At 47.0% G+C, this 23,124-nt stretch overlaps 1 protein-coding gene and 1 long non-coding RNA gene across 4 annotated transcripts in view; both read left to right on the top strand.

Moving 5' to 3' along the window:
* Positions 1 to 23,124, top strand: part of TEX2 (testis expressed 2) — a 106,108-nt gene that overhangs the window by 80,146 nt on the left and 2,838 nt on the right. For all 3 annotated transcript variants that reach the window (XM_047832626.1, XM_047832625.1, XM_047832628.1), the window contains 5 exons: positions 3,250 to 3,349; positions 12,676 to 12,808; positions 18,620 to 18,745; positions 20,195 to 20,404; positions 22,623 to 22,743. In XM_047832626.1, the coding sequence (XP_047688582.1) occupies positions 3,250 to 3,349; positions 12,676 to 12,808; positions 18,620 to 18,745; positions 20,195 to 20,404; positions 22,623 to 22,743 (690 nt within the window). The remainder of the gene's footprint in view (positions 1 to 3,249; positions 3,350 to 12,675; positions 12,809 to 18,619; positions 18,746 to 20,194; positions 20,405 to 22,622; positions 22,744 to 23,124) is intronic.
* LOC125151504 (uncharacterized) lies at positions 12,818 to 18,117 on the top strand. The gene is made up of 2 exons (XR_007146821.1): positions 12,818 to 16,021; positions 16,052 to 18,117. It is a non-coding gene; the product is annotated as an uncharacterized LOC125151504 (long non-coding RNA).

Below are 23,124 nucleotides of genomic sequence, written 5' to 3'. Positions count from 1 at the left end.
GATGTGACTTTTCGTCTTTCCTTTGGGTGACAGATCAAGCCCTGGCAGGCTGTGTGTGCCAGCCGAAGGCCAGTGTCCTCTCTTCCCTAACCCCTTGAAGAGGAGAGGCTGCCTTCTGAGCTGGAAGAGTGGATTTCGAGGCAGAATTCGGGGCAGGGATTTGGGGGGGCTCAGTTGACACAGGTCAGCTGTTGTTTTTCAGGTAGATTGAGGGTTGAAACCGCTCTGCCAGCCGGGTCCAAGAGGAGGGCAGGAAGTGGCGGTAACCCTCTTGTGTCTGTATACAGGCAGCCGCGCTGGAGCTCACTCAACCTCTTCCCTCTTTCTGGAGAATGGTGGAGAGCTTGAGTTCCTGGGTCAAGACAGGCAAGCGGGGCCAACACTCCTCTTTTCCCAGAAGCCTTCCCCGAGCGTGAAGGCTGGGGTCCCTGGCATGGGAGGCAGAGAGCAGGGCATACCTCAGCTCCAGACAGGACACTGCTCTCCCTGTTACACACATTTGCTTCTCTCGGGTGCTGGAAGTCCATGGAACCTCTGCCCTCCTGGCGGAGATCGGTGGGCTCTCTCATCCCAGAGGAAGTTGAGGGAAAGTCTCGGGCTTTTTCAGTTTACAGACTTAAAGCTGCCTTTTGTGTTGTGAGGTCAGAAGCGCTAGACGGTTAGGATGGAGAAAAGTGGCCTAGATTCAGTAGTACCAGCAGTTCAGAGGCAGGGACTGTGCCCCCTCCATTGCCAGCCTCAGCAGCTCCACCTTGACCCCAGCTGCTAGCCCTGACTGCCCCCCTGCAGACCAGAGGACACCCTGGATGTGATGGAATAAACAGAAGTAGGATATTACTCAAATTCTGAACCTCCTACCACCCTTGCCAAGACAAGTCTTACTATCACCAGTATCCAGATATCCCGGGAAGAACTAAACCTGGTAGCCAGTGTTGGTTAACGGCCAGTACAAGAGCCCGCACAGCTGTCTGCTGTGACAAAGATCTCCCCTGTCTCCTGCTTTCCCCTGAAGGCCTGACATGCGGAGAACTCTTTGATGTCCTTGCCCTGCAGTCTCAGTTTGTCACCCTCCCATGTGAGAGTGACTCATGTTGTGAAAGAGCAGCCCTGTGTGTGTATCTGGTGCCCAGTGATGGTTTAAAGCAAGCTGACTTTCTGCCCCAACAAGCAAGTACATTCTTGGCCCCAGCCGGCCCCTCCCAACACCGCCATGGGGCCTCAGTCATCATGGGCCTCTTGTGCCCCGGGTCAGCAAGTGTTGTTACCGAAGACAACTCCCAGCGTTCCCCCCACCAACCTGAGAATGTTCCATACACCTGGATGTCCAGCTGGGTTTACTCGGGAGGGTAAAGAACATGCAGTGGGTTCTTACCTCACGGTGGTGCCTTTGGGTGGGAAGAAGTTTCTGGTTGAAAAGAGCAGAAGGAGTGACTTTTCCTTGCCTTCCCCTACAGAGTACGAAGGAGGCTGACCAGGCTAGGGCCTGGACCTGAGAGTTTTGATTCAGATCAATTGTGATTTGGAGGGGGGAGGGTGCTTAGAGATGTTCTAGAATCTTGGAGTTGGGCACTCTGGTGAATAAGTAGGAAGCCAGGTCCTGCTGAGTCCCTCCCCGTTCTGCTTACTGGTGATTAGAGCCCAGCTCAGCCCTACCGAGTCTTTCTCAGTCCCCAGTCCCACAGCCCTTCCCTTGTCTTAGGTCTCTCCTCTGCCCTTGCGGGGAACTGCAGGGCACAGGATAGGAGGACTGGGACGTTGGACAGGAGTCTGGGAACTCAGACCCTCTCTGCATTCACGTCCCTTGGTCAGTGTCGGACTGCTGTTCCCACAGAAACCCAGCGTGCCCCTGACTCACTGGGTATTAGAGTGCTGATAATAGACAAAACAGTCTGGGGCAAGGGTGCAAGAATTTGGCTACATTCTTGGCCAAGTAGCATTCTGTAGGCTGACAGGGAGGCCAACTGCCACATAACACTGATGCCTTGGAAAAAGGTTTTCCAAATACAGCAACCACCAATTAATTCACATGCACGTTTGACTACTGTCTCTAGTCACATTTTGTCCACCACAGCCATCATAACCTCTCTAATTTCAGTATATTGCATGTCTTACACATGCAATTCAGGTGAAAGAAACATGGATGGGTTAATTCTGTCATCTTGAGGCAAAGTAGGAATTTCTAAGCATATGAGTACTCGGATTATTTTCTTTAGAGCAAATTCCGACTGATGCTCTATTAGTTGGAGTCCCAGCAAGAAACAGCACACTCAAGGGGAGTAACCTGAGAGGAGAGTTGATTAGGGGAAGATTTATAATGTGTGGGCCAGTGTAGGAAAACCAAAAGGGACAGGGCAGGACCCAGGGCTGGCAGCTCCCTGTAGGGGAGGGTTACCGCTCCCTGTAGGGGCAAAAGCAAGGAGCAATTACCAGGCCTTGGGCAGCATGGCTGTGTGGAGAGGTTGCCTGTCTGACAGGAGTGGTGGCCTTCAACAGAGGGAGGAGACAAATCCCTGACAATACTCTTCCCCATGTACCTCCCTTCTTCCCTGCCCATTGGGGTATCCCATGGGTCAAGCCCAGCCAGAAGTCAGAGGGCAGGATAGCCCATTGATGTGGTTTGCACAGACCAGTCTCTCGGGGTAGAGTGAGGAACTCGCATCCAGGGTAGGCAAAAGGAAAATGTCAAGCACTGGTTCAAGGGATGTGATTTTTTTCTTTTTTCCCAAGGATTTTAATAAATACCATGAATTTGCCTATCAGAAACGTTGGAGCAGTTAGTAGTCTAAGAGAGGTCCACTTTCCCACACTGTAGCCAACTCTAGTGACCTGATCAACATGGCTGACGCCTTCTCCTCAGTCAGGTCTCTAGCCAGACAGCACTCTTCACAGAAGCCTTTGCTGACTTCCTTGGCCAAAATAGCCACCTCCCACCCACACCCCAGCTCCCTCTATCCCACTACTTGCCTTACTTTCTCTGTGACACTAATCACTCTCTCAGGTTATTTATTTGTCTACTTCTTTATCTGTTTCCACCTCTCCAACATAAACCCCACGAGAGCAAGGACCTCGCCTGACTCGTCCACAGGTCTCTCTGTAGGATGATGCCTAGTATGTGGTACGTGCTCCGTAAATTTTGGTTAGATGAATGTGTCCCCAAAACCTTGACCGTCGTTCCTTCTGAGAGTATGTTGAATTCTAACATTGACCGGGTAACTAACGTCTCATTCATTGTTTACTTCTTTCCTCCAGCTCCCCTACTTTATGAATGAACTAACTCTGACGGAACTTGACATGGGGGTGGCTGTGCCAAAAATCCTTCAGGCCTTCAAGCCTTATGTTGATCACCAAGGTAACTCTTAATTGCCTCTAGCAGAGAATCGCCCATTTGTACGGGTGTTAAAATGTCTTAAAATGTCTCCATCACAGCAGATTGAATACCAAAGCTTTGTGTATAGAGGGGGTTTGGGGCCTTTTTAAGCATCTGTCTCATGTCAATTGTCTTTTGTTCTTAACAGTCACAGCTTTCAGCCGATAGGGAATAGATCCTAATTCTTCTAGTCTCTCAGATCCTTGAAGGTCCTCACCCAGCCCAAACATGCCCAGGTACCAGTTGGTGGGGCCTGGGCATTTGTGTGATTTAGAAAATAGCCCCTGCCCTGGATGGCTGCAGCCCTTGAGAGGGTTTTCAGCCCTGCTCGCCCCCAACGTGCACCTGCCCCAGCCTTCATCCCTTACCAGGTGCTGCCATTCTTCATATGCATTCGCACCTTTGCGTTGCCCCAGCTTCTAGGTTGCAGATTCTTTGACCTTCATGTTTCGCATCTTGATGTTCCTTCCCACGCCTAGTAGGCGCTCAGTAGGTATTTGAAAACATGAAGACGTGTTGTCAGCAATATTTTGAGAGTATCTCTCTCTGCTGGGGGAAGGTGCTCAGATTTGATTTTTAAGACATGCTCTGACACCTTATTTACACCTACTCTTGTGAGTTGGGGCAGAAAGAACTGATTAGGATGTATAGAGTTTAAATAAAATTATGATGTAAAAGGGGCACCTGGGTGGCTTAGTCATTTGAGCGTCTGCCTCTTGATCTCGGCTTGGGCCTTGATCTCATGGGTGTGGATTTGGGCCCCATGTTGGGCTCTGCACTGGGTGTGGAGCCTACTTAAAAAAAAAAAAATGGACATAAAGACTTGTGTGTATTTTGTGTCACGTGGTTTTAAAAGAACCATGATGGAGGAGTGCCTGGGTGGCTCAGTTGGTTGAGCATCAGACTTGACTTCAGCTCAAGTCATGATCTCACGGCTCATGAGTTCAAGCCCCGCATCCAGCTCTGTGCTGACAGCTTAGAGCCTGGAGCCTGCTTCACATTCTGTGTTTCCCTCGCTCTCTGCCCCTCCCCCACTTACACTCTATCTTTCTTACTCAAAAATAAATAAACATTAAAAAAAAATAAAAGTTTAAAAAATTAAAAAAAAAATAAAAGAACCGTGATGGAAAATTTAGTACACAGGAATGGGGGGAAATCAGAGGCGCAAGCCAGGTAGGCGAGAATAGTCCGTGAACAGGCCGGGAAAATCTCTCCATTGTGGAAGTGTTCGACTTCTTTTATGTAGTATTGCTTTCCAGATGCACCTCTTTCCACCTAAACCAGATTGACATTATTCCTCAAAGGCACAGGAACAAGGTGGAGAGAAAATAATTACAACTTTCCGAGGGTGATATCTGTTTTGAAGTAAATGTTTGGTAAATTTATAGCATCTATTCTTGTCTCTCTATAGCTGTATCAGATGGCTCTTGAATAGTTTATTTAATGAAATCATTTTCAGTGTTGTATACATTTAATGTGAATACAAAGAGATTTTTTTTCTAGTCCTACAATTATTGCAGCTCTGATGATCTCTTTAGCAATATTGCAGCCTACAGTGAGCCCATATTTCCATGTTTTTAGTATTACATGGATTTTAGAGATAGACCAGAGTGTTATTTACAAGTCCAAAAGTCCACCTAATACCTGCATGTTAAGATCACCTGTAACCCCTTGATCATGTCTACCCTTTGGTAAATCTGAGTGTTCCTGGGTTTGGTTAATTTATGGTTCACAAAGGGTAACTCTAGAAAAGATAATTTGCAAACAACGGTTTAGCTAGAGTTCTTTTAACTACATGTGAAAATTTTAAAGGTACATTATTTATATGTTGAGCACCTAGCTAGGATCTCCACCTCATCGGTGTATGAGGGCTGCCTGCCTGTCTCCCTCTGGCTCTGGTGGGCTCTGGGCTCCCCTTTGCTCTTGGCTTTGTGAGCAATTGGCCAGTAACAGGCTGGTAAATGATCAGCTAACATACACCTCAGGCTTAAAGAAAGTAAATAATACGTGTACATGCTGTATTTCCTAATGTGTTAGCAGTCTGTTATCTCTGTCCTTTGTTGAATTAATAGAAATTTCCAGCAAGAAAGAAGCAGGGCCACAGCTGGGCTTTGCTGTATCCAAGGAGTGTCCCCGTAGCTTTGAACTCTGCTGCTTCCCAGGGCAGCTTGGTCAGGCTTTGAGTGAAATTCACCAAATGCCTAAGCCTCTTTCCTCTTCCTCTGGAGCAAGACATTTCACTACCCAGATCAAAGCTTTGCCAGTTTTTAATCCATTCGAGGCTCACTTAACTCCTTTCAGGGCAAGCTTTAGACATCTGCCTGCTTATGTAATAAGGAAGGAAATGTTATGAAAGAAAGGAATGATAAAAGACATAAAGCCTGTGGGTTTTAAAAGTTTGATCAAATTAGGTTTTCCCAAGTCTGCAAAGGATGCTTGTGATGGTACAACAGACATAAACGTAAAGGAAATGTGCTGTTTTGGATTCCATTGCTCTAAGGGAAACTTTACTTTGAAGGAAATGAAAATCAAGAGTGACTGGCTAAAATGGACTCTGGAAAGCAGAGCTCACCTTCCGGGGAAATACAAGCCCAATGAAGAAGGCTTCCACAGCCCTAAAGATGGGGCACCTTCTGGGGGAATCCCCCACACACCCTTTTTTTCCCCTTTTTTGTTTCCTAACTTACTTGTTGGAGACAATGGCTGGGGGGTGGGGGTGCAGATACTCGGGCCAAGGCTGACTGGATCACTCTGTCCTCAGGATGAGCGATGAACGGTGGTTCTGAGCACAGCTCTGGGGCCGGGCTTTGGGATTCACAGCTCCTTGTCCTTGAGCAGTTTCCGTAAACCTCGCTAACCCCTCTCTGAAGTGGGGAGACTGTGACTTGATGGGCTAGGCTGGTCTAGCACTCAGTGAGTTATTGCATGGAAGGTACCTGGAAGGCGTGATGCCAAGGGAGTGCGGTTAAGTGCAGGCTATTATTTTTACCATTGATAGTGGTGCCTTCGCTGCTGCTGCTCTGGGAGAGTTTAGAGTGTAGGTGGCTATGGTGCCCAGTTGACCCATTTTACAGGAATAAACGGAAAGAAAAAGGCCATCCTCGGCTGTCATGGCCTTGCCACTAAAAGGAGCAACGTCTGTAGTTCCTCCAAATGAAATCACATGTCGGCCACCATCGGCCTGTCTGAGTCCCAGGACACACAGCCAGTTTCTCAGGTTGAATGACCACCTTCCCCAGGGGCGTCTTCGCTCCCCATCATTGCAGGTGGCTGGAAGAGGGGAAGACTTGTCCCTTGGAAACTGGCTGTGCACCTGCTGCTTCATCTCTGACCCCTGCACACTCCACACGCACCTCTGACTGAGGGCCACGCGTGGGTCTCCTTTCTTCTTTCAGGCCGCATGGCAGTCAGATGCCCTGGAGGGTCAGAGCAGCACCTGCAGGCATGTCATGCAATGTCAGGATGAACCGAGGATGTGGGCTCTGACCCCTCAGGCTCACAAATTCATTTGGTCTTCAGGACTTTGGCTGCATGTATTTAAACCTACAAATAGGCACTGAGCGTCCACCACAGACAGAGTGCCGTCTATTTCAAGATTCCCAAATAACAGCCCAAGCTTTGACAGAAGGTGTTGGATTCTGTGGCAAGATACCGTGTCCCACAGGAACAGAAACCTTGTCTGTTTTCAGAAATGCCTTTGGTCATGACCGGTGGTATCTGCCATCTACGACTTGCCTTCCGGACCTTGACCTTTAGTGCCTGGTGCCTTTATCAGGTGCTGGGACCGAAGTTACTTTGCCACTGAGTATTGCAGAAACCTGGAACCAGAGCCGGTCTGTGACCTGCCCATTCCTTCCACTACGCCCTTGTTAAGAACCTAGAGGAGAGGGGCGCCTGGGTGGTTCAGTCGGTTGGGTGGCTGACTTCGGCTCAGGTCATGATCTTGTGGTCTGTGAGTTCGAGCCCCGCGTCGGGCTCTGTGCTGACAGCTCAGAGCCTGGAGCCTGTTTCAGATTCTGTGTCTCCCTCTCTCTGCCCCTCCCCTGTTCATGCTCTGTCTCTCCCTGTCTCAAAAACAAATAAAACGTTTAAAAAAAAAAAAAGGAACAAAGAGGAGAGGGGCGCCTGGGTGGCTCAGTCGGTTAAGCGTCCGACTCGATTTCAGCTCAGGTCGTGTTCTCACGATTTGTGACTTCAAGCCCCTGTTCGACTGACAGTGCAGAGCCTGCTTGGAATTCTCCCTCCCCCCCCCACCCCCCGCCTTTCTCTCTGCCACTTCCCCGCACACACTCGTGCACACTCTCACTCTTTCAAAATAAATTAAGAAGAAGAAGATACAGGAAAACAGCAGCCCAGAGTTGAGCACAGTGACAGGGCCAGACTGTGGGGCTCCGCACTGACAGGAATGGGCCCACACTTTCTGACCGGATCATGCTGCAGAAAGAAAAATTACTTTTTTGTGGAAAGGGAGAAAAATACCATTTTGTGGAATTTGGTTGGGATGGAAGAGAGGAGACTGATTCGATCAATCTTGAGAGGCGGAGCAGTTTCCGAGAACAATTACAGGTAGACAGGGCGGCATCAGTCCTAAAAGACACACCCAGATACAAGGAATGCTGGTTTTCTGTGGTATTTGAGTGAGCAGTATGGCATCAGGAACAAGACAGTCCCTGGTGTGCTTTTCTCAGAACCTGTAACTCCAACGTCTGTTCTTAGTAATATATTATTAAATGTTCCATTTTAAGAAGTTTGTTCTTTGGATGCCAAATGTTGATTCTCAAAGTGGAAACCAACCAGTAACAGTTAAAATCAGCAGGAAACAGAGGAGCAGATGACACAAGGTCCAAGTTCAGGTGAGCGCGGCTTTCGGTTCTTCTAACCCCGCCGAAGGAACGGGTGCCCTGTTGAACCTACTCCAGTGAGACTGATGCCTTTTAGTTACTTTAACAGTGGCGAAACCGTGAGCTGCTGAGAGAAATGACTAGATTTATGTGGCCCCAGTGAGACTGTTCCTGTGTCCATGGCGTCTGTCAAATAGAATACCAGGAGAAGGCCAAAAGACCTGTATTCTAGTTGTCTCTGGTGACACTGAGGCGTGCCAGTCTGCACCAGGTGGCCTTAGGCCGTCTTTATCTGTCTTCAGGCATAAGGTGCCTGAGGCCAGGGATTCATCTCAGTGGCTTCAGCTCTGACATCTTGCACTGAGAACTCAAGGAACATTTTCGGTGGGGCAGGCTGTGACCTTTGCCGCAGTCTCCTTCTGAGCAGTGGCAATGGTGACTGATCCTTCCCTCATGAAGCTGGAGAGCGGAAAAACAGCCATCGGAGCTCCTCACAGGTGCTGGCATGAAAACCGACTGAAGTCGTCATTGTCCGTTTTGTTCCCCGTGTTGCCACATCACGTGCCAATGGTACAGGGACTTGTTAGTCATCAGCTACTACTCTTCACATGAGGACCGCTTATGTAGGGGAGGTCTGTTACAGACTGAATGTTTGTGTCCCCTGTCCCATCCCCCCTCCAAATTCAAATGTTGAAGCCCTAACCTGCAATGTACTGACATTTGGAGGTGGCGCTTTGGGGAGGTGACCAGGTTTAGATGAGGTCCTGAGGGGGAAGGGTCCTCATGATGGCATCGGTGCCCTTATGAGAAGAGACCAGCCAGCTAGCTTGCTGTCTCTGTCTGCCGTGTGAGGTCACACAGTGAGAAGGTGGCCTTCTGCGAGCCAGGAAGAGAGCTCTCACTGGGAACTCACTAGGAACTGAATTGACCAGCACCTTGATCTTGGACTTCCAGCCTCCAGGATGGTGAGAAATAAATATCTGTCGTTAAGCCAACCCAGTTTATGGCCGTTTGTTATAGCGACCCAAGCAGGCTAATAGGAGACCCTTTGTTTTCATGGCCTTTCTGGAGAACCTCTCTGTACACTGATTGCCATACTCCTGTTTAAAGGCTTCAAAATTGTCTGGCTCAACGTTTGGTTTTTGTCCTCGAGTGCTAGAGCAGGCGGCTATAGAGAGCAGCATTTTATTTTATCTTATTATTTTTTTCAATATATGAAATTTATTGTCAGATTGGTTTCCATACAACACCCAGGGCTCATCCCAACAGGTGCCCTCCTCAATGCCCATCACCCACCCTCCCCTCCCACCCCCCATCAACCCTCAGTTTGTTCTCAGTTTTTAAGAGTCTCTTATGCTTTGGTAGAGAGGAGCATTTTAAATGAAATGCCTCGCGAAAGGGTCTTAACGTTTGTCCAGAGCACAAAAGAAAGAGCTCTCTGCACCTACATTCATCCGGGCTAGTCGTGTTCAGCTTGGTGAGCATTGAGACCCCGGTCAAGGAGCAGGGCGTGTTCCCATCCTTACGTTGTTGACGCAGATTGTCCGCACCGAGAAGACAGCCTTTCTAGTAACTGTTCATTTCATCTTTCACTCATACTGGCAGAGCATCCTGACTCACCCATTATGTAACCGTGTGGTCTCAGCTCCAGGTTGTGTGAGCTCCAGGCTTTTCAGGATGCTTTTTGGCTTGCTGAATCATTGTCACAGAAGAAGATTTTTCTTTGCACCTAATGCTAAAATAGTCTTCCCCTCATCTAAATGCAAGCGTGTCATATTAAAGTAATCTGTTGGAATGGCTGCAGTTTATATCTGGTTTTAAAAGTTCTCAGGCCAATCTTGACTCCTTCATATTCTCCCTGAGAACCAGGGCTGAACATGGCCCTGTGGGTGGGCCTATTGGGGCATACACAGTGATACGAAAACAGACCCTGCTCCTCAGGCAGAGGCTCCATCAGATAGATGTCCATGCTTCGTGCTCTCCCCAGCCCAGACAGGACTCTCTGCCTACCTAGTGCCCCATTGGCCCCGTGGCTTTCTCTGGGCTGGTCCCCGTCTGCCATGGCAACAGCGGGAACCTAGGCTGGAGCAAAGAGTCATGGAAGTAGCAAAGTGGGCTGGCGACAGCAGAGAGAGGGAAGAGCCCCAGCTGGGATGGACATAGCCCTCCCCTGAAGAGGCAGCGCAGCCCCCTTGTGCACATTAGGAAGCCCGTAAACAGAGGTCTAGAAAGTTCCAGTGGAACTCAAGCCCCAGTCCACATGCCAGGGCTCCATGTGCGCCTTCCCTCTGCCTTCCCCACCCCAGCTCCTAGCAGAGGGGGCTCTGGACCACACATCACTGGGCTGAATGTCCCAGTTATTGGGGCATAAGCCAGCAGTGCACTAAGCTATAGTCACACCTCCTCATTTAAAGAAACAAACAAAACGTACTTTATAAGAAGTAAAATTGTGATGCCTTTAACATGACCATCTTCAGAGGCACTATATACTATTAATATTTATTGGAAGCCTGACCAGGGTTTTCAAAAGAAGTTATTTCTGAATATATACAGCAGCCAGGTAGTTTGACTCCTATCGATTCTCAAGTTAAAAAAAAAAAAAAGTGGAGGTATTATACAGCAATAAGTATCTTCTTTATTGATATTCTATCTATATTGAGTTGAAAACCTATTAATATCTAGCCTTTTGCCCTATTCCCTTCTCCTGGAAGTGATTCTGACTAAATGTCTTTATAAAAGCAGACGTACCCTTTGTTTTCAGTAACAGTACCTTTGAAGAGCAAGCTAATTGATGATTTTTAACTGCTCAACATAAGCAAGAAATAATGCAGTTTTGTGAGTTGTGACAAACAAGACAGTCACAGTTGATCTGCATATCACTTAATGTCATTCATGGAAAATAATTACCTCCAATTATGATGAAATGAATTTGTTGAAAACAAAATGGAAATTATTCTGCCTTTAGTGAAGAATTATACCATTAGTGCTTCTTGAGGTTAAGCAAAGCTTTTATCTGAAATGGTGGCCAAATAGGGGATAAGTTATTTACTGTAATTGCTTGAAAATGCTGCTGTGTGTGAACAATGGTTTTAGATTAGTTTCCTGCTTCCTTTCAGATGTTGTCATGTGTCTAATGAGGATCTATAACGTTTATTAACATTTAAACACCCACATGAAGGATCACATTTTGATTGAAAGTCCATGAAGTGTTACAGAATCCTGAGCTGAAAAATCACAGCCTAGCATGTTCTATTGCCAAATCACAGAATCCTGGTGTAGAAGGTCATGAGATGATCCCTGTTTGCATTTTAGACTTCTGGTCAGTGACCACTTCTGTTGGTAGGCCATCCCAGTGACATTCCACAAAACTTAGATATGATCTCATTGACACTGGTATTTTAAACCAGGGTACAAAGTGGTTACCCCACTTTATCTGGATAATTCTGGGGCTTGAACATTAATTATTTTATTTCCATTACTAGGCAATTTCCAGAGAGAAAAGGGTGCTAAAAGTTTTTGTCCCTATCTTTATCATACTGAGCTCAATCTGGAGCATTTTCTGTGCTCCACTGTCCCACCAACATGAGATAATTTCAAGACAGTGGTTCTCACATGTGTCTTTAAAGAATAGCCCAGCTTTGGGGTGCCTGGGTGGCTCAGTCAACTAAGTGTCCAACTTCGGCTCAGGTCATGATCTCACAGTTCATGGGTTCGAGCCCCGTGTTGGGCATTTTGCTGACAGCTCAGAGCCTAGAGCCTGCTTTGGATTCATTCTCTCTCTCTCTCTCTCTCTCTCTCTCTCTCTCTCTCTCTCTCTCTCAAAAATAAATAAACATAAAAAAAAAAAAAAGAATAGCCCCTCTTTTCTGCCTCATAACTGGCTGGGAATCAGCAGACTTTCTCCTGGCTTTGCCCTGGGTCAAGCCATCTCCTGTTGGGAGTGTATTTTCTTACTAAATGTGAGAAGAACCCAGAGGACTGGATCCTTCCAATGCTGACAGGTTCACTAAGCTCACTGTGACCGTTGTAATGGATATTCACATGTTGGCAAGCTGACAAACGCTTGAACCATTTCCAGGAGCTTTTCTTCGTGTGACCTCCCCTTGCATGCAGTGTAGTACAGGCGATACAAATCTATAGACTTTCAATGTGATATAATTTTTTTAACTTTTTTAAATGTTTTATTTATTTTTGAGACAGAAAGAGACAGAGCATGAGCCAGGGGAGGGGCAGAGAGAGAGGGAGACACAGAATCCAAAGCAGGCTCCAGGCTCTGAGCTGTCAGCACAGAGCCTGACGCAGGGCTCGAACTCATGGACCGTGAGATCATGACCTGAGCCGCAGTTGGATGCTTAACCGACTGAGCCACCCAGGCGCCCCATCAATGTGATATAAATTTTTATACTGTCATTGATAGTCCTGTTTTCCTGGGGGGAAAAAACCTTCTGTTTTTTGCCCTTTCTGCAGGACTCTGGATCGATTTGGGAATGTCCTACAATGGGTCCTTTCTGATGACTCTCGAGACCAAAATGAATTTGACCAAACTGGGGAAAGAGCCTCTTGTTGAAGCCCTGAAGGTTGGAGAAATTGGCAAAGAAGGGTAAGGGGCCATATGGATTTACTAATCCAACCCTGGGGAACCAACCTCTCCCTCTAGCATTTGAGAAGCAGCTTTGATGTGTAGTGGCCTCAGATGTTGGGTGAGCTTCCACGAGATTGCTTTTGGACCACAGAGGATTTCAGGGAATGGTTCCTTAGTTTCGTCCCCCAAAAGCCGTGAGTCCCCACCTCTGCTCAGCACCTTTTGGCCTCAGTGCTGCCATTGGGGGCACAGCATCGATTATCCAGAAAGCATCACTCACTGACTCAGACCGGCGGGGCAGGTTCATCTGCACAATAAAATGTTCTGTGAAGGGAATCGTTCGGAAACGTCCTCCTTCCACCCACAAACAGCAATGTGTGGGCGATGCGAAGGTCCCTGGGGGGTCTATCTGCTGTAATCACAAAGTCAGAATTATTTATAATAAGATAATTGCTTCTGTAGCCAAGAGGATGCTCCTAAAGTGTTTTGAGATGTATTTTCCCTAAATAATAACGACATTGATTTGCTTAGTAGTAAATTCCTCTCTTTGTAGAAGACGCTGCATCTGCTGCCCAGTTTGTCTGATTGAGTAAATATTTCAAATCTGTGCGATAGTTAATGAAGGTTGATTTATTTTTTCCTTAGATGCCTAGAATGGATAAGCTGGAACTTCTACATTTCCATACCCCTTAAAAATGACTGCTTCTGACTGAAAATGTAAATTTGATTATTGTTTTTACCGAACTAAAAATGCTAAGTGGAGTCTATTTCTCATCTCTTTACACCTTTGGTGTGGAATTGACAGTACAATGACAGGAAAACCCCACAAGGACCCACCTTGTCAGGGTCTGAATATGAGACACAGACTCTTAGATTTTTGTTCAGTTATGATGCTGACCTAATGATTGTATTCATACATGTGGTAACAGTAGATGGGGGGGGAGGGGGTCTTGCATTTGAGAATGTGCTTTTACTTGCTCTGATTTATCCAGGTTACTTAATGAAATGTTCCTATTTTAATGATTGGAAAGTTTCCCCTGCCGTACGCAATCTAACCTGTATCTGTGCTATTTTCCTTTCATTTTTCTGCTATTTGTTAAAATGTATTTGGATTCGGCAATCTGTGGATTGTATTTTCTGGTGAGTGGTGTTTATTAACTCTCCATGTAGCATTTCATGCCCTGTAGGTGCTGAGTCTTGTTTGGTCTCGTGTGACACCACTAGGAAGCTTGTCCTTAACATGTTCCTGGACGTAGAGGCTCAGTTTATAGACCTGAGAGGATTGAGGTCAGGGTATTTAAGAGGCTTTCCTGGGAGGGAAAATCTTGCCAACTTCCCTGATTTGAGTTGCTGGGCGTTTGATCCAATCAGACTCAACTTCCTGTGCCTGGATGTCCCCATCCCACTGCCCTGCACAGCTGCACTATCAGCCATCCAGCCTATGAGATGAAGCAGACTCTGGGCAGAAGCAACCCTGAAAATGAGGTCTAACTACACAGGAGCAGGACAGAGCAAACTTCAGTCAGAACCTTGTGGAAGGAGACTGTTCTGGAAACAGCCCTGTGCCCAACACAGAGCTGCTGGGACTCCAATAGAAAGGGAGGTCTTGGGCAGCAGATGAGACCCCAATACATCCAAGTCCCTGAGATCCTGGCCACTTAGGTATTCCATGAATGCTGTTACTCACGTGGCTCTCTTGGCACAATCTCAAGTTCATAAGCCCTGGCTGAACAGGTGGACCTGTTTCTGAGTAAGCAGTGTTTCACTAGACTGCATGAAAAATCTCCTCTGCTCTGGGAATACAATGGTATTTGTCTGTAATATACTTAGAAAGTACCTTTTTTTTTCCTAGTAGAGACTGGGATAAATGTTTTGCTTCTTCCTGTGAGGGTGTTAAATATGCTGACATGTAATGGGCTGTCATTTAATTTTAAAGGCAAGGAAAACACGCATTCCCAAAAGTGCTTCATTTGGGAGAAAAAGGCCTGGAAAAATGGACCTTTAGCCTTTTCTTTTTTTACATAAAGGACCCCTTTTGGGGAATCTGAGAGCTCTGGATCCTTCTCCCTGAAAATGCCCACTCCACCTGGCTCACAATTTCTGAGTGCACTGAGAGCCTCTGAAAGCCCGTCCATAACTAAGAACCTAATCCCACGAGTGATTCTAGAGTCCACTTCTTCACTTCCTCAGTCATGAGCATATTGGAATCACCCTGAGTCTAAATACCGAGGAGAGACGGACGTCAGTGTACGTGGTAGCTACTGTTGAGCATGCGATCTTTGGTACCGACGTTTCCCTCCACAGTGAATCTCGCCAGAGATTAGGCTCTGGTGGGACCTCTGCTTTGTTTCACCGCCTTCTTCGGTCCCCCTTCAAGTGTGCAAGTGATTGTGCCCCCGGGGGAGTCTCTAGAAAATGCTGCTCAACCTGTGGGAAGTCCTCCTTACTGGTAGAACGTTTGTTCATGTCCTCACATTATTACCCTGAGGATGACAGTGAGAAATTGAAATCTGTGTGGCTTTATTCTAGTGAAGCCCTTTCTCTTTGAAATATGTGTATACTTTATATTTTTAGGCATTTTTCCTTCAGTCTTGATTTCCCAAATAGCCATCCTGTGGCACACTGTCATTAACATAACTCTGGGCGATAATGTGCTCAAAGTGGAATTCAGGTAGCTAGCTGAGCGGCCATAACTGTATTCGACCTGAAGAGGCCCAGAGCGAGTCAGTAAGGGAAACATCCTACATGTTGGCCACTTTGGAGTAGGGCATGTCCTGTAAGGCGCTCAACCTGTTTGTGCGTTACCCTTGCAGCCTGGGTGCGGTGTGCAAGTCCCCATAGGGAGGCCCCTGTGACCTCCATATTGGGTCACTAGTCCACAGCGTAGCCCGGACCACCACCACCCCGAAGCCCCTGTGTTTTGGGAGCCGAGTGCCTGCAGCCCCCACTGTGACTCGGTCTAGCTGGGAGGGCGTGTGCACGCGTGTGTCTGTGGCAGATGCATGGTGCTGATTTCACTTAGAGAAAGTGAACACATTCTCCCGTGCGTGGCCACCTCACTGGGCTGCTTAATGTAACTATGCAGCCTTCACTTAAAGCATTCTTTGGAAGCTGCCTTTTAGGACTGCCTCCAGAGCCTGTGACATTCTTTTAACTGTTCTGAATATCAGCAAATCATCCTGCTTTGTAGATGGATTGGATCTTAGAGAAATTGCTAGAAGTTGTTCAGGGGTGATGGTGATCTTGAGACCAAGAAATAAGATGTTTGGTCCAAGATAGAGTATCAGTGATAAAATAATTCATTTTTTCTTATGTGTCTGGCTCCAAGCACGTATCCAAAGATTTTTAGCAGAGCAGCAAAACTAGAATTAGCCCTTTAAGGCGGCTCTTTGAAAGGATGTCATACTCATCTGGATTCTGAGGTGTGTTTTAAAAAAACTAGGCTTATTAACGGTCCAGCACATCTTTTTATTTATTTTTTCAATGTTTATTTTTGAGAGAGACCGAGCATGAGTGGGGGAGGGGCAGAGAACCCAAAGCAAGCTCCAGGCCCAGAGATGTCAGCACAGAGACTGACACGGGGCTCGAACCCACGGACTGCGAGATCATGACCTGAGCTGAAGCCAAACACTGAACCGACTGAGCCACCCAGGTGCCCCCCCAGCACATCTTATATAAGAATGTGCAGTGTATCTTTCTCTGAAGTTCATGCTGACATCACGAGATCATAAAATTCATGTTGAGTTATAAAACTAAATATGAGCCAAACAGTTACATGTTTAGCTAGTAAGGATTGGGTGCCACGTTGGGGTAACCGTTTGGTCAAAATCAGAATTTTATGTCATCTGATCCACTTGCACTGATACGGCACTGTCTAAATTATTAACTTCAAGCCGCAAAATTTATCCTGTGCTCTGCCCTGCGGAGGATTAATTTGGGAACCCGAGAGCTCTCTGCAGTGCTCAGCCTTTGGCATCTTTTGCCTCAGGGCTGGAGGCTGCCAGATGACAAATACCAGTGGGGAACAGGAGGGGCTGGTGGCTCAGCAGGTTTCGCTGCGGTCACAGATCTTGAGGCAGCTTTTTGTGCTGCGTGGAGGGGGAGCAGGCTACCTGCGCTGGCGGGACACAGACCCCTCGTCTGAGGGCACATCTAGAGCCAGGAAGCAGTCCTCGAACCGACAGACAAGTGAGATGGGTTTCTCGGATGGTTGTGTTATCTTGGGCACTTGCCTCCCTGACTTTCCTCATCTCGAGACCCAATTTATAGGCTTTCTTGGGACTAATATTTTGCTGCGCACATTTTATATAAAAGAAGATCTCTGTGAGGACTGCCTAACCAGGGAAAGCTCTGAAATGGCTTTGCGACCAGTGAACACCCATAGCATTTCCCGGACTAGCCAGGACTCTAACGGAAGGAGGAAGAAAGAGTCAGTTAGGTATTGTCTCCATGGTCAGGGACAAGAGGCTTTTGTACGTGCACGGGGAGTTTCCCTTTAACTGTATGCAAGCCTGTTGGTGGAACGGCTGGCTCTAATGTTTCAGAGCCGGGGTCGGGGAGGATCCGGGTGTCCTGCCAGGGAGGACACTTGTGAGGTCCTCTTACAGTCAGGCTCCTGTTTCACAGGGTGGAGATTTCAGCTCCACCATTCTGCTGGGCCTTCAAGTCTGCACGAGCGTGTGTGCTCTGCCCTTGGGTGCCCTTGGCCACTTTTGGCCAGGAGATGACTGCCCCCTGTGAGCATCGGAGGGAAACCCCATAGGGATCACACCTGTAGGGATTGGACCTAAGCTCTGCTGCCTTCCCAGTAATTTTGTCCTTATCAGAAATGCAAGGCTCTGCTTTGTGACCATTTGGTTGCTTAGTAGTGTTCAGAGACTACTCTGTCCCTCGTTGGCTTCATCCCAATCAAGTCTCCGAGCCTCAGAGGTGGGCCCTACCTGTCTGCCTCTCTGAAGCAAAGCCACCATCCAGGGAGGGAGCTGCCTTTTGTGGGGCCGAATCCCGGCCAAGAACCCCCCCTAGTGCCATTAGAGTGGCCCTCGCCACTGCTGGTGATCTAGTAACCCCCATGCCTCTGGAAACTGAGTATCCCTGGAAAGATTAACGGGGAACGTTACTCACTGACGAGGCCTTGTATCACTTTCTTTTTTTTCATGGTTTTTAAATTTGTATTTCTCCGGGAAACTTCCTAGGCTCTCCTGTCGGTTGTTTTCTAGAGTCCCTTGAGGTTTGTCCCTTGCGATTGTTGGCTTTTCCTGTGGCCTTTAGGAGCTAGAGCAGGTATGGGATAAGACACATAATTTCACTAGGAAGGAGTCTTGAGTCAAAACTAATCTGGAGGCAACTAAGGCAGAAAGCATCAGAGTCACTGAACTCAGGCAGAGCCCAGGGACTTGCCTAAACATCCCCGTCATCCCGTCATGTGTGAGAGGAGGTTATGTCGCCAACATCAGCTGTCACCTCACCCTTGCAACCATCGTGCTTTCCATCCATCCCCCCTGCCCCCCGCCCCGCCACTTGGCTACTGCTGCACTGTCAATGAGATCACTGCATTTTGTGTGGACGGCATCACACTCCCACCACCTGTCCGGACGCATGCACAGAATGGAACTCTCGAGCCCCAAGTCCTGTGCTGCTCTCAGGGCACTTGGCACTGGAGACTCCGGGTAACCTGACCAACCCGAGGGCTCTTGGATCCAACCTCTTCTTTTCTGGGTGGGTTGGGAGAATGAGGACATGTTAGCGGTGATGGCGGTGGAGCATGTGTGTTCTCTTTCTAAGCAGAGCCTGAAGGGCAGGCTACGGTGGTGACTCTGCCCTGATCAGTTGCAGGCCCAGGGCGTACTGTCTGGCGGACAGTGATGAGGAGTCCTCCAGTGCTGGCTCCTCTGATGAAGACGACGCTCCAGAGCCCAGCGCGGGAGACAAACCGCTCCTCCCAGGGGCTGAAGGGTGAGTGGATCCAGCTTCCAGGGCTCCAGGGCTCAGGGCACCAACTTGGGTGTCCTATATAATCTTTCTTCTTCCTCCGTATTGAGTGAGTGACTTTTACATTAAGAACCCAGAGTCAGTGCTTAAAACTCCAGCCCCCACAGCAGAAAGACCCAAGAATTCTTTCCATAGCTAAGAAGATCCCCATCAAAATGGCTTTCTTGGGCCAGTGAAGAAATTAATAATAGAGCATTGAAAGGCGTGTTTAGTGCAAGGAGCTTACACAACACCTCCCCCTAGTGCCCGATGGAGAGCATCGCTGCCCTCAGTTGGGTCACACTTTCTCATTGAGCTGCCGGTTCCTATGAGGCTGGAACATTCGGGTGATTTTTTTGGTGAATTTTGAAGATGTGGGCTGCTTAGCTGATCTTTTGGGTCATGGACTTCATTTTCGGGGCTCCCTTTGCCTGTAACTTGGACTGTGGAATAATAAGAGTGCTTAAACAGCTTCTCTGTAAGGATCTTTTAATTATTCGAAGTGAGTTGAAGCAACTAAGATTATAAAGAAACCAGAGATTCAGAAGCATTTGTAAGAAAATATCGACCTGTTCACTTGTGAGATCCTACAGAAGATGGAGAGAATCGAGACGTTGGAAGGGTCAATACTAACACTTGGGTTCATTATTTAAAATCTACCCTCTTGACCTTAAGAATGACTGCTTTTCCCTACACATATACACATACTCTTCCTGGCACTCTGGAACTCCGGAGGATTTTAAAAAGCAAGTGCCCTCTTTCCTTAGGGCAATCCTATGGTTGATAGGACCTGATACAAAAGCTTGTTTCGTGGCCTTCTAGCATATGCCACCTGAGGTAACATTTGTCTTTAGAAAACAGTTCTAAGCCCTTTGAAAAGTAGTTGCCACTGAAAGTTGGTATGCCATCACCTAAAAGACAATCAGTTAATGACTGTGTTTTATGTCCCTGTCAGATGCAGCACGATTTCCTATTTGCTGTGTAGACATGGGGAAGTTTCTCTAGGAGAACTCGGGATTTACGTTCAGTAGTTGAGGGCTGTTAAGGAGGACAGGTGGGATGCCTTCTCTGCACTGTGAGAACTTTGTCTCTCCATTGGTCAAGACGTGGGTCCTGTCTGATGTCTGCACCTTCCCTAATGTAGTGGTTTCTCCACTGGAGGTTGTTTTGCCCACGAGGGGACATTTAGCGATGTCTGGAGGCAATTTTTATTATCATGACTGGGGGAAACATGCCGTTGGCCCCTAGAAGGCTCGGACCAGGGTGCTGCTAAACATTGTACGGTGCATAGGACAGCCCCCACCACAAAGAATTACCTAGTGCAAAATGTCAGTAGTGCTTCGGTTTGGAAACTCTGGTCTAGAGTAAGGTGAACGAAGAACCACAGAGGTTCTGTGTATGAAGTATACTAACATCTGTGTCCTTCATTTAAAGGTATGTTGGGGGTCATCGAACAAGCAAGATTATGAGGTTTGTTGATAAAATTACCAAGTCAAAATATTTCCAAAAAGCAACAGAGACAGAGTTCATTAAAAAGAAGATTGAAGAAGTCTCCAATACCCCCCTGCTGCTCACTGTGGAAGTGCAAGAATGTAGAGGAACCCTGGCGGTCAACATTCCACCTCCCCCGACTGACCGAATATGGTGCGTACAACCTGTTGTGTGGCCATAAAAATCCGGCCTGCGTACCCTTGACATTGTGGAAAGTGCCCTCTGGGCAGAAGCACTTACACACGTTTTTCATGGAACCTTAATGTTTGTCACAAATCCAATTCTACTTTCTTCTGTGAACGGTTCATTCACATTTAAAGCTTCATCTTCACATGTTTCTATTCTCGGTCTTCCTCCTCTCTAAAGCCAGTTCTTTCCACCAGTTAGAAGAGCTGCCCTCTGTAGAGCTCTTACTCTCTGCCTGGCCTGAGTGCCTCACAACATCCTGCAGAGATAGGTACCACTGGTATCCCTGCTTTACAGAGGGGGATCATGCATTCCGCAGAGGCTGAGGTGCTTAGGGAAGGCTCCCTGGGTTAGAGCGAGGTGTTAAGGAGTCAGAACCTATGCACTTGGTTACTGTGGGAGGAGGTCTATCTGAGGAGTTGTCATCGAATGAACTAGTGGCCCTCAAATCAAAGTGCACATCACAGTCACCTGGAGACTTGTTAAAAACAGAGATGCACCCACCCCCCAGGATCCATAGCATGGAGGACTAAGCCAGCATTGAGAACCGGTGAAATGTTCTATTCATGGATCCAGCAGAAGAACATCACTATCTGTGAACTGCAGTTTAAAATTGACATTCTAGGGGCGCCTGGGTGGCTCAGTCGCTTGAGCCTCTGACTTTGGCTCAGGTCATGATCTCGCAGTTCTCGAGTTTGAGACCCACGTTGGGCTCTGTGCTGACAGCTCAGAGCCTGGAGCCCACTTTGGATTCTGTGTCTTCCTCTCTCTGTGCTCCTCCCCTGCTCACACTCTGTCTCTCTGTCTCTTAAAAATAAATAAACATTAAAAAAAATTTTTAAAGATTTATCAGAAAATTTTTTGAATTGACCATTTGATGAGGATGCTGGTATTTCCCAGTAAAAACTTTAAAATACCTTTTTAGGTTTTATTTTAAAATAATTTTTTAAGTGTATTTCTTTATTTTGACACAGAGAGAGAGCACACCCATGAGCGGGGGAGGGGCAGAGACAGGAGAGAGAGAATCCCAAGCAGCCTCTGCACTCCATGCATGAGCCCAATGCAGGGCTCGATCTCACTACCATGAGATCATGACCTGAGCCAAAATCAAGAGTTGGATGCTTAACTGACTGAGCCGCCCAGGCACCCCTAGATTTTATTTCTAGAGAGTAATATTTCATTGTAAAAAAAAAAAAAAGGAACAAATGAAAAAAAAAAAGAGAGGGGTAAAAAAGCCTATAATCTTATCATCCCAAAACAACCACTGTTAATATCTTACTGTACAGTCTTCCAAACCTAAGAAAAAAAATTTTTTTAATAGTAAGAGTTGATACAACATACCTTCACCTACATAATTTCATGCTTTAAGATGTATCGGTTACAGATGCCACTGCTCAGTGGAAGATGAAATTAAAGGCTTCTGGGATAGTGCTACCCAGTACATTTGTTATTAATCCAGAGATAAGTATAGATCTTGAGAGTGTTTAGATATGTTTATAGCAATTTGATGTTTTTGTTGTAGTTTTTTAAACATTGGTCCATGCCAGGTGGAAGTTTTTAGGTAGTTTGATAGCACACAGTCTCTTGTCTGGATCCTTTACCAACAGTGTGAGTGCCAGTCAGCTCCACTGGGAAGCCTTAATAAGCATGCTGTAGAGGATGGAATGAAAACGCCGGTTATAGAATGTTCTCTGTTTACACATGCATATTAAGAGTATGGGGGAAATTGACCCCGCTTCTCTCAGTGGTCCTGTCTTGGGGATAAGATTCTGAGAGAGGCAGTATCTTTCACTTTCTGTTTTATACATATGTATATTTTGGGTTTTGTAATGCGCATACACTATCTTTATTAAAATAGAAACAAAAGAGATCCTTGCCATTTCAGGAGAAGCAAAAGACCAGAAAACAACGCCCAGGTCACAGACTTTTCCAGTGGTGCTTCCTGGCTCTCCCAGTTTGTCAGAACTGTTCTCAAATCATCACAGCCCTACACTTGGTCCAGGGACGTGGGAGCTCGCAATTCCTATTTGCTGCCGTGAATCATTTTTAGAGGGGGTGTTCAGCGTAAGAGAACATTCACATGGGGAGAAGCCCTGGGTACATGAAGAATGTTTGCTGTTGGTACTTGTCTACTTCCTTGTCTGCCTCTAAATGCAGTTGTTTGCTACTTGTCTTCTCCAAAAAGGTATGGTTTCCGGAAGCCACCATATGTAGAGCTGAAAGCTCGGCCAAAACTTGGAGAGAGAGAAGTGACTCTAGTTCATGTGACAGACTGGATAGAGAAGAAACTGGAACAGGAGTTTCAGGTAAACGTGTGGTATCATCTGGTGTGTGTTTCACACGAGTCTCAAAGCTCAGGGCAGAACAGAGGTTCTGAATTTCATTTGGGTCAGGATCCTCTTTCGAGAATCCAATGAAAGCTATGGACCCTCATCCCAGGAAGGTACGTGTTATGATCAGACAGGCATAACATCTTAGGTACGATTTCAGAAACCCGGAGCCTCAGCCACAGAACCCTGTTAAGTAGTTCAGAGGAAACCCGAAAGTTGGGTCCACTAAGCCAGAGCTCATTCTCCAAGCCTGTTTTCTGCTTTCTGCCACCAAAGGAAATAATGTAGCCGAGGCCCTGGGATGAGCTATATCTACCAAATTTTTATCAGATATCCGAGGTCTGTCAACGTTTTATG

Source organism: Prionailurus viverrinus, chromosome E1, assembly GCF_022837055.1.
Source record: "Prionailurus viverrinus isolate Anna chromosome E1, UM_Priviv_1.0, whole genome shotgun sequence".
Classification (NCBI taxonomy): Eukaryota; Metazoa; Chordata; class Mammalia; order Carnivora; family Felidae; genus Prionailurus; species Prionailurus viverrinus.
The sequence above is the reverse complement of the archived record's forward strand: the minus strand, read 5'-3'. Positions and strand labels throughout refer to the sequence as shown.